Source organism: Cryptotermes secundus, unplaced genomic scaffold, assembly GCF_002891405.2.
Source record: "Cryptotermes secundus unplaced genomic scaffold, Csec_1.0 scaffold446, whole genome shotgun sequence".
NCBI classification, from domain to species: domain Eukaryota; kingdom Metazoa; phylum Arthropoda; class Insecta; order Blattodea; family Kalotermitidae; genus Cryptotermes; species Cryptotermes secundus.
Genome location: NW_019731271.1, coordinates 1,813,865 through 1,825,649, shown reverse-complemented (window position 1 = coordinate 1,825,649; position 11,785 = coordinate 1,813,865). Strand labels below are relative to the sequence as shown.

At 41.8% G+C, this 11,785-nt stretch overlaps 1 protein-coding gene and 1 long non-coding RNA gene across 3 annotated transcripts in view; one reads left to right on the top strand and one right to left on the bottom strand.

The window, feature by feature from the left end:
- The window catches only part of LOC117282507, an 83,717-nt gene that overhangs the window by 61,553 nt on the left and 10,379 nt on the right, over positions 1-11,785 (bottom strand). The window lies entirely within an intron of this gene.
- The window catches only part of LOC111866803, a 17,254-nt gene continuing 9,269 nt past the window's right edge, over positions 3,801-11,785 (top strand). The window contains exons 1-3 of the mRNA XM_023856077.2: positions 3,801-3,983; positions 5,255-5,395; positions 8,699-8,894. Of these exons, the coding sequence (XP_023711845.1) occupies positions 5,257-5,395; positions 8,699-8,894 (335 nt within the window). The 5' untranslated portion in view covers positions 3,801-3,983; positions 5,255-5,256. The remainder of the gene's footprint in view (positions 3,984-5,254; positions 5,396-8,698; positions 8,895-11,785) is intronic.

Genomic DNA, 11,785 nt, shown 5'->3' with positions numbered 1-11,785 from the left:
AAAAATTTTAGTTCTCAATAGAGGAAGCATTTAAAAACCCCTAACTCCATACGCATTGAACCTTTTTTTGTTGTTCGGCACACATAATTCTAAACGAGAATTATGTAACCAAAAATAATTCTACACACCCTGCGATATATCGAGCATAACTGGTTTACTGGTTAGCTCTACTGTTTCCCATCCGCAAAGTACCGGGTTCCGTTCTAGAACTGTGAATGACTGAGAATGTGAATAGCTATCCTCCAAATACTAGGCTACAGCTGTTTCTTTCCAAATCCTCCTCGATTCATTTGTCACAATTATTCTCCCGTTTTGTAAGGGTAAAAGTATAGTTGTTCCTGTACTCAGCAACCACGCCATGGAGATGCAGAACCGGTGAAGATGAAGCTTCACACAGTCCTAACCTCAGCAACTGAATGGAGTTAAACTGTCACACGCATGCCCCATCCGCTTTACTCCTGGATTCGAGTCCCATTTACCGACTGAACAGAAGGCCTTCCCTATAGCCCATAAAATGTTAAACTTGGTCCTGTGCTTATCTAATTAAGCACTGCGCCATGAAGACGTATGTGGGAGAGGATATAGAGCCACATTTTCTTGACCTCGGCACTAGTTGGAGGTGAGTGGTCAGCTTCATGCCCCTGCCGCTTTACCCCCGGGGAAAGACTCCCGGTACCCATTAGATATGAGACTCAGTGGACCCCAGAGCCGGTCTGGCCAGCGAGGAGAAGAGAAAATTCTTGACCATGCTGGAACTCGCACTCCGATCGCTCGGTCGTCCAGCCCGTAGCCAGTCACTATAGCAACTACGCTGTCCCGCACCCTACAGCCCATACACTTGAAAAAGCTCCGTTAAATAAATTAAAAATGTACAACTAACTACAACTTCATGAGAAGCTAACAGCTGCTCGGCAACTCAATAAATTTCCATCGACAGGCGAAATCATCATTCCAGACTTGTTATTTGAGGATGGTTTAGCGATATCATCAGCGACAAGTAACAGACAGAGAAGGTAACAAAGTAGCGAATTAAATTGTTGTGAAGAATAAAATATGTGGTGTCATTTGAATAAATCAAAAATAGTAGTAAGAGTAATCAAACAGGGCCGCGCCACAGCTCAAGCGGTTAGTCGCTGGCTTCCCACCACGGCAGCCCGGGTTCGATCCCGGGTCTGGTCAAGCGAGATTTGTGGTGGACAAAGTGCCACTGGCGCGGGTTTTCTCCGAGTACTTCGGTTTCCCCTTCCAATCTTCATTCCACCAAATTCTACATCATCATAATCACCCGGGGCAGGCTACAATAGGCCAATAAGTGGCCGCCGTGCCAAGTGGACCCAGTTGGACTCCACCCCCATATTAAACGAAAAGAGTACTTAAATGCTGGGGTAAATTAAACAAATCCGAATGATGGAATATTTACGAAAAAAAAAGTAATGTACAAATGACAATTTCACTACTTAGGCATAAATTTAGAAAATTATCACACCAGGGACCTCTTAGTGTTACATACGACAATCTAACACTAAGAATTTCTGCCGCATTCATTTCCCTTGTGCAAGAAGAATGCGTGCTCTAAACTGAGGATTAAATGCTGAGGTACTTAGCAGGATTTCGAAAGGAGTACCCAAGTTATGGCAACATAACTTATCAATTTCCAAATCCCTGACCAAATAAATACGAGCCCTATCCTTAGTAATTAAGTTACCTTGTATTAAACGAACAGGTAAAGCGAAATGATACAAAATACACATGAATGAAGCTTAATTTAAGTGAACTGAATTCATGACTACCTGGTAAGTTCAGTGATTCTGAACTGAAATGGCAAACTTCTGTCTCGATCTAATTCTAATTCTTAACCACTGAACAAATAAAAGAAATTACTTGCATAAATTACATCTTAGTATAAAACAGTACAAGAAATTCCTCTTTGATCCGTGAGCTATTTCGCCTGTCCGCGGGTGCCCGGCTGGCTGCCCCTGGAGAGAACAACCCTTCACTCACAAAAGACGATCGTGTGACCGCCATTATGCTCGTCAGCTGGCGACTGTCCTCCCCTCGGGAGCTCGGGAGCCTAAAGAGCCAATGTGGTACTCAGGCGGAGGCACGCGGCTAACACTTCAAACTACATCGTTACTCTAATGACTGCAAGACTATACCTTTCGAAAAAATCAAAATACTCTTCATCCACAACTCATTATTATTACGCTGTAATTGACTAATCACGGCATAAATTCAACTTGGCGCCTTTACTATAGTTAGTCTCTGACTGATGTGTAATCACGGATATTACATCCTCCTCAACCCGAAAAAGTCATGTACGTGTAGGTTGTATCCTGTTTGTTTAAAACGGCAATATTGAAGTATTTACCGTGCGGTTTTCCTCATGACTAACTAAACTATCATAATATGTACTGACTGTAATATGAGTATGTCTGAATCATAAGCATTAGTGATAATTAAAAACTTTATATTTGACCAACCCGTTTCATTGGTCGAACACTTGATATGCATACGTGTAATACGGTTTTGTAAATGCAACACTTCATGCACTGTTCCTTAGAGCACTACTTAGTCCACGCTTTCTGATAGCTTAGTATATATTTTGGCCACATGGGGCCATTGTCTGTGTATATGATGATTCATATAAATTGCTATATATATATAAATTCAATATTTCACAGCAAGCAAGACGTTTAAGTCCAAAGGTATATTTTTAAAATTCAGGCAGATTCTTGTTAATATATTTTAAAAATGATGTGTTGTGTGTCTACAATATTCTATCTTTTTGTGTTCTGTTCTGTTATCGTAGTGGTAATGTCTATATTTTCCGAAAGTTTTTGGTTTCATATCTTGTGGTGACTAATCTATGTGGACTATAATAAGCCAGAAAGAATGAGACCACTGGGAAGACCAAGACGTAGGTGGGTGGATAATGTTAGACTGGATCTTAGAGGGATGGGATGGTATGATATGGACTCGACTGATCTGGTTCAGGATAGAGACAAGTGAAGGGCTCTTGTGAACACGGTAGTGAACTTTCGGGTCTCATAAAATGTTGGGAAGTTGTTGAGTAGCTGCGTGACTGGAGGCTTCTGAGGAAGGACTCAGCTCCATGAAGTTACTTAGTTATCGGAGCTCCACTTCTGGCTGATATGTTACAGTTAATTTTGCCAACGAAAACTTCATTAGTTTATTTGTTTTGTTTATCTCTGTAACCTTTCCGAAGAAAACACTAATTTCTTAACACCCAAACCATTTATAATAGCCCTCTAATTGTAATTTCTTTCCACGGATGGCCGATAAAACCACTGTAAAACTTTTATCAGGAAGCGAGACTCCCGACATCTTGCAGCATACGGCGTAGAAAATCGTACAAATTGGCCTACTGGATAATTTTTTTAATTCTCTTAGTGGGGGGTGGAGTCAAGCTGGGTCCACTCGGCACGGCGGCCACTAATTGGCCTATTGTACCTGCCCCGGGTGATTATGATGGTGGAGAATTTGGTAAAATGAAGATTGACAGGGGAAACCGAAGTACTTGGAGAAAACCCGCCCCAGCACCACTTTGTCCATCACAAATTCCACTTGACCAGACCCGGGATCGAACCCGGGCCGCCGCGGTGGGAAGCCAGCGACTAACCGCTTGAGCTATGGCGCGGCTCATACTGGATCAATGTTATTGCCTAGATAGAACAGTGATGTGGGACACTGATTTGAGTCATGGCCAGAGTTTATCGTTGAACTTTGCGCTGACACAGGGTAAAAGATCCGGGTAGAAAATTGCACCGAGGTTAGAGCTGAGAACCACGAGATAAGATACGACTTCGGGAATGTGTGATCCTTGTGGAGCAACAGTTGATATGAACTGCATCTACAGGACTGTGACGAGAGTAAAGGAACAAATAATCCGTTTGTGTTTTGTGAATAGCAGGTTCCACAGTTTGGCGTCTTTAACGAAATCGTCTGAACCACTGTGAACAAATGTAAGTAAACATATCGCTCCGTAATTTCGATTTGAATGGTTGGTTTCTGGATAATTTCACGATGCTTTACCATTTCAAACTCGGCTGTAGGATCCCGGCAGCAGATACTAAGGAGTCACAGGGACTTCAGTCAAAACTTATCCTTAAAACACTAAATACTGACAGCATAAAAAATGCACAATGTAAACAAAGCAATAGTTGTGATTCTTACTTGGTTACAAAGTATAAATGTATGTTCCGTTTATTTTTTATACAAATGTGCGAAGAGCGATTTTTAACTTTCCTGTGCACAGAAATGGTTGTTTTCACCTACTGTTAATATCGTCCTGTGAGAAACAGATGATTATAAATTATGGATGTGTAATTACATAGAAGCAAACTATCATCAGAAGTTAGGATCGGCTGTAAGGTGGGGTAAGCGTGGCAGCCGCTATGTCATAATACTTATTAAAGGAACTGAGGAATATCAGGAAACCCTTCGGTTAACACTGCCAGTCAAGTGATCAAGACTGCAGGTCGGGAGCTTCCGAATACGTATCCATTCTGCTAAGTACTTTATGGTGGCGATCGGTCTCTGTTCAGGGTCTTGCTGATGATGACGGAAATGAATCGAGAATGACGTTAATAATTAAATATCTAGCAATTAATTGCCATATTTAAAAGCTTGTGTATGCAAGTTTTATCAGTATGTCTGATTCAGCTTAATTATAAGTAAATACGAAATATAAATTCACTGTCAAGACAAATGTTATACTTTTCAACATAATTAGCATTACGTTGAAGGGCAATGTGACAGGCGAAATCAAGCTGCCAAACAATTAGTTTCATACAAGGCTGGAAACACAAATACATGTTCTCTTGCGCTTTAATAATCCATGGTAACGAAAAAACACGTGAACTGAGTTCATGGAGGTAGGCCTACGCCCACTGGGGCTGTAGTGCCAAGGGGAAAAAAACGAAAAAACATGGTTTTTGTGACTATGATTCTAGCACCTTTCGCAGTATGGATATTACGAGTATACAAATTACCACAGAGTTATATGCATAATATTGGACGCAAACACNGTTCTGCAATGAAACCAAAGATATCTGTTTCTATCACGGATTTTCCTACCGCATCCGATCCAAGATTTGTGCTCCCTTGTTTAATATCTCTATAAACGTTTATTAAGCATTCAGGATTTACAGTAAATTTATAAGTTGGAAAGGAGTCTACTTTCTGTCCTGCTGCAGAGCGTTTTAACGCTTATGTTTCCTCCACATGAATGCAGCCATGAAGTTGCAGAACATCATATCAGTCCTGATGGCCATAGCTGCTCTTCTGGTGTCCCTTGCTGACACTGATCTGAGACCAAAATCCAGATGGATGGACCTGATTTCAGGGATCACTCGAACATCCAAGGATGTGATAAGTAAGTTGGTGAAGCTTTCGTTATACAATTAATAAGAGGTCTAGTAAGACGCAGTAACAACTGCTGAGTTTGCCCACTACCAATGATGATGATATTTAATGACGACGCTGAAGAGACTGGTTGAAAGATTAGAGGTTTTTGCTTTTCTTTAATACAGAGTAAACACTGACGCGTAAAAGCAGGCAGCTTCTGTCAGGCGGTTCGCTTGTTTCTTAACCGAAACTACTAGACTGATCAAGAAATTTCGTAGTGCACGAAATGCTGCTGGCCGAATTCAGCTGAATTTGTACAAGATACGAAAATTCAGAAATCACTAAGATCTATAATTTTCATTCAAGACGTTTCGGATACGGTTAATATTAATCGACATCACAGTTTCTAACAGAACTCATAGAACTACTTTCTTAATGAACAGACTTTCAATCCTATAAATCCTTTGTTAATATTGAGTGTTTAATTAGAATCTTCGGTTTATTTAACCACGTTGCCAGTAACTCGGACTATACAGAGTCGAAAAGTTGAATGACACTGATTTTGAAACGAGGAGGATATGTAACAAGCGGCAGTGGCGTAGCTTTAAGCATTTACCTAGAGTAACTGAGAAAACTGTAAAAATCCTCAGACAGAATAGACGGTACCTCGACCTAGATTCGAACCTGACACCTCCAGAAAGGCAGTCGACAGTGTTACTGCCTAAGAGAACTTGCTTGATGCTGTTATCTTTGGGTTGTGCAACAGTAAAATGCAATTTATTCACGTAGTAGCGTGATGGGTCCATGTGCAGATGATTCCAGGATGGAACTGTATTCATATCAAAAGTATGTGCTGCATGACATTACAAATACTGTATGTTATAGACTGTGTCACTGCTGTAGCGCGAGATCATCTAGGTAGTAAAACGTACAACTTACGACTTAATTAGAGAAACGTGTTTAGGTACAAATCTTAGAGCAAGATGCACAACCCAAGAAGACGAGATTGTGTGAGGCTTAGGAAATGAACTGGGTCCGGTAAGACCATGAAATTCCGTACCTAACGCTGCTGTGTGAACAAATTTTACCTGCTTCTCCTTCCTTAAAATCGCGAGTAGGAGCACGAAATCTCCATGATCGCTGTGGTCGTGTCTGTGTGTTCCGATGTTTTGAACTACTTCATGGATTTTCACGAAATTTGGCATTAATATGACACTGGAGATACCGCAATGGCATACCTTCCAATTTCCTAAAATCACAAAATGCAACATACCGAACTTGCATACTGCTAATGCGGTGGCTACATTGCTCACGATTTAGGATCCTGAGATCACGCATATCAATTGATCTTCGGAAAATATTGTGACGTATTGCTCTATGGAGGACATCGCCTCCCCCGCCAGCGGTGACGTAACAACATCAAGCGCTCTTGCTGCTACGGTAACAGGCCAGTCAACACTCCGCCCCCTCCGCCGCGGTGACGTGGCAGCGCTTCCCACTGTGACGTAACAGGCGACAACACCTGTAAACACGGCGACTAGGCAACAGGGAAGCGAGGCGCTTTCCGTTGTCTGGCTGAGGGTTTATAAGAGAACTACACTGCCTAAGGAGTTAGTTAAAATGTAGCAGCCGCCAAAGACAGTTAAAATATAGCAGCAGTCGCGGAAAGAAAACCCGAACGCGTGGTTAGAAGATCTTATGTGATAGTGTGCGATAACTGAGAAGTCAGCAAGTGAACACTTATTGTGTGACTTCAAGAATGTGTGCTGTAGTACAGTTATATTGGGAGTGTGTAATTAAGAGAGACTTGTGTAGCTCCCACGTTATAAATACGTGAAGACTACTGAAGACAGAGTAACTAGATTATTGTTTAGTGTTTATAAATTGGGTAAACCCGCAACTGTGTTATAAGTATTTGTAGTTACTCCTTGTAGGTTGTTAAATAAATCAATTAACAATCCGAACGGCGTCTTCAGTAGCAAAACACGTTACAATATGTTACGTACATGAGATACTTTCGGCGGAATATAAAATGACAGCATGGCGGCCGTGCGAAAAATATATTTTGCTTTCGGTTTGATGGAAATAAATATAAACTCTTGGAGACATCGCGTGAAATTTGGTATGGAAACAAAGGATATCTAAATATCGTGAACGAGGTATTCTTTGTAAGTAGGCAATTACAAATATGGCGGCTATGAGAAACTTTGAAATTTATCTGGCAAATCTAACGATATCCGAGGTATCGCTAAGCAACCGGCCATAACAATAGCGGGGCTCCTGGAGGCGGTGTTTTCTGCTGAGTGCGCCCCGAGGCTATACAGCAAGGACCCCAGGATGGCTGAAGGCGGTTCAGTTGAGCTGAGTGAAGAGAAGTGAAATGAAGTGAAATGGTTGGTGAGTGAAAATCAGCCTGTAAAAAGAAGACCAGGAGGTTGGTGTGAAATGGCCGCCAGTCAGGGACCTAGTTCTGTTAAGGATTGGCAGTTCAGTTGAGCTCTGCAAGGAAGGTTGAGAAGAGATGGCGCGATAGTTGACAGTTGACAACAGTTCAGTTGCTGGATATTCGAGGAACAATAAGGACGAGAGCGCGGAAATGGGTAGAATCTTCATTATTAAGATCCGTTACCAGGAAATGACCAGTGACACCAAACTGAGAAGACTTAGAATGTAGTGATTTCTGAAGTGTGGAGATTATCGATAGTGCTATAAGTGTATGTAGTTCCGAGTTGTGTATATAAATGGTCAATAAATTAATGCATCAATCCATACTCCGTCTACAAAGCAAAGGTAAAGCTATCTCTGCAACAGGCCGTGAGACTCATAGGGTTGTGAGACGTCGAGGCTTCCACATTTTCTAGACAATCTGCTCAGATGATGGTGAGTTTTTCAGCCTTACGCGCAAGCAACCCTTTACCCCTCAGGGAGATTCCTGGTACCCATTTCTGTTAGAGGCTGAGTCAACTCCAGGGCTATAGTAGGGCTGGAGGGATTAGGTCAACTGAAAAATCCAATACCCTCATCGAAAATCGAACCCGCGACCTTCCTGCTTGTAGCATAGTGCCTCAACCAACTACACTACAGCGTGCCCCATACTCCGTCTAGTCACTCCTAAATACGTTACTATTTGTATTATTTTGAATTCCTATAAAGTAGTTATGAAAAAGTGGTTAATTAGAATATTGTATCTATGATTTGTCTTTTCCTAGGAATCTGTGAAGAGAGGTAGAGGGGGGACCTGTGGGTCCTGTAACTTTACCTTACGGGCCATGAAGTAACAGTAACACTCGACCAATCAAACATCAGTGGCTTTAATAAGTTCAAATTACAGTGGGCACCGTTGGGCGTGTTCGAGAGATCTTCCCTCCAGAGAAGATAGTGTATCCTGACGACTCCATCATCTCTGAGTTTGTCGAATACCTCAAGGGAAAGATGAAGTACCCGCACCCGTCACTGGAACTCCCAGTTCTGGATCCCTTTGTTCTGAAACAACTGGACTTCAACATCACCAACGAAATGATAGGAGAGTGAGTACAAGGCCTTCGCTCGACTTAACCGTATTGTTCGAAGTTATCGGAACAAAACAAAGCGCACTGCTGAATCCTGCATACCGTATCACAAAAGACGTTATTCACATATATATCTCATTTGGTCTTCAGTTCCTCGTTTGCGAAAATGATGCACACCGCGTGGAGATGATGCCATTGTAAGGTCCTACACTCCAGTCGCTCAGCTACTCAAGAGTTTCCCAAAAATGTACGGAACGGAGGGGTTCTTTACCGCGTTCAGAAGACCCCTCCACTGGTCCCTATCCTGAGAAAGATGAATCCAGCCCATACCACATCGTACTTCCATTTTAGTATCATCCTCCCACCTACGCCTAGATCCTCCTAGTGGTATCTTTACTTCTGGTTACCCACCAAAGCCCTATTGAGTCCTATGCATTCGTCTTCCTCTCTATGAGTGCTAAATTCCCTGCCCGTTTTATCCTTTTCATCTTTCTAATTATCTTTCATGAAGAGAACGAGTTATGAAGCTCCTCAGTATGTAATTTTCTCCAACCTCCTACTGGTTTATCTCTCTTAGGTCCAAACAGTCTACTCAGCACCCTGTTCTCAAATACCTTCAGTTTATGTTCTTCTTCTAATGTCAAAACAAAAACTGGTAGACACATTCGTACGAAATATTGCCTCCTATCATGTAATTACGTTTTCGAGAGTGAGCGTAATAACGCTAAAGCTACACCGAACTGTACGTAAACACATCCTAGTTCACTCCTGGTAAGATGACAATATTTCAGACGGTTTCTGTTATGAAACGGTTTCCGAAGAGAAAAGATATGTCCTGCTACTCTGCTGTTCACCGCGTAACCTTTCTAGAGATCAAGTAGAAGAAAATTCCATGGCGATCGATTCCCCAATTGATAGACAATGGAAGCTGAACTTCTTAGTCTGTTGGGTAGTTCTTTTACAGGGTAACTTTCGTACAAATTCTCACAGACCATATATTTGCTGACTATAGATAAAAACGTGATATTTTCTCCGCATTTTTGGAGACGATGTATTGTACTGTCATGATTTTAGTGGCCTTAGACGGAGTGTGGATCAGTAATTGGATTCACCGAATTCTTACAACTCGTAACTACAAGTAAGGATGATGCTCTCACTGTTCTATACAAATCAGTTTAGGACACACTAGGTCTTCTCAGTCTTCACTAGCCCTTGCTTGGTAGCGGCGTCCAACGGCGGACGTCCCCCTTCCTCTGGGTTCCTGAATTGAACCCGGCCTCAGCTGCCTGCTTTTCATAGCATCAGCTCACAACTGAACCCCAGCAGTTATCTGACTGACAAAACATCGCTCCTCTGTTGCAGTGCAATTGCTGCTTAGCGATGGCATGACGTATTCCATCGTTGCGTGCGCAGCCATACCCACGGACTGTGCAGAAAACAAGATTCATCTGTTGTTGTTTACTGGCCGCTGCCTAGTAACGGCCAGTTGTTGTGACTCCATAGTTCTTGCTTTGAGCGAATATTCCACAGTATTACGACTGGAAATAGGGGACTGCCCGTTGAAAATTTAGTGAGAAGTCTCTTATAATGTGTCGTACCTTACCTCCTTCTCTCTTTTCTCGTATTCCTTTTTCATACGTTTTATTTTCTTGTCCTATCGTCAGTCCTACACCCTATTCCATCCTTCAATCGCTTATGTTAAAATAGTTCCTTTTTCTCTTTCTTCCTCTTTTTTAACTTGTTCTTACTCTTAGCCCTTTTCCCTCTCAATCCCTTATTACTTCCTCAGCTCTTTCATTTGCCCCTCCTATTGTCGTTCCTCTTCCTTCCCTTTTCCTTCCCTGTCTTTTATATGAAAAGTTCTCTCGCCCGTTTCTCCGTTTCCTTTATGTCCTTTCTTCTCTTTTCTCGTAATCCTTTCCCATCTCTTTTAATTGTCCGTCCTATGAGCATCTTCTCCTTCCTTCCTACCTCTCCCTTAAAATAGAAGTTCAGGTAAATACCGACCTATCGCATTCTACAAACGGACGCTATAACACATTTTACATATCTGAGTGTGAGGTTTCCCGGCATCCCAGCAACGGTGCTACGAGAACTGAGAGTGGCAGAAATGCAAGTAGTGGATGCAGTGTGTGTTTAGATTACCTCCAGAAATGCGAGAAGATGACATAAAAATAAGCTTGGCTATATCTTCAGTCCCTGCAGCTGTTTTAAAACGCTTGTTTTACACGTTGTACACAGGGACACAAATGTGCGTAAAGCTTCACACAGCCTGTGAACGGAATCCTTCCTCAGTTCAGCTAGTCGAGATATTCCCCGCGTTGTAAGAAACCGAATGCCCATTATCGTTTTCACAACAGCTGAACAGTAAACTCAATCTTAAGCCAGATGAATCCAACCCGCATCCTCAAACACCATTTGTATAAGATCCGTTTAATAAGAACGACCATTAGGAGATCTAGGAATGGATGCAACTTACAAGCCTCGCAAATGGTCACTTTCCTTTACACATGCATGTATACCCCATATATACATACATGTATAGTTACCATGTGTGTATACATACGCATACAAACATTCATACGTATTTGCCAACAAACATGGCAGGCTGAACAAGCTTCAAGTATTTTTAGTATTTCATGTCTCCATAAAAAAAAAAGTATGGTAAAATACCATGTTGAACATAAGTATTAATTTCCCATCCAAGCTTATACGAAAAGTTATCCACATGAGAATTTTAAACATTGCGGTTACAGGGGTAGAAGTATCAGAGCATAATTTTCCCACAGCTAGAACACGTAATGCTTTAATGGACTTACTACTTACTTACTTACTTACTTACTTACTTACTTACTTACTTACTTACTCATGGAGCTGAGCCCTTCTTGAGGAGCCGCCAATTCTGCAGC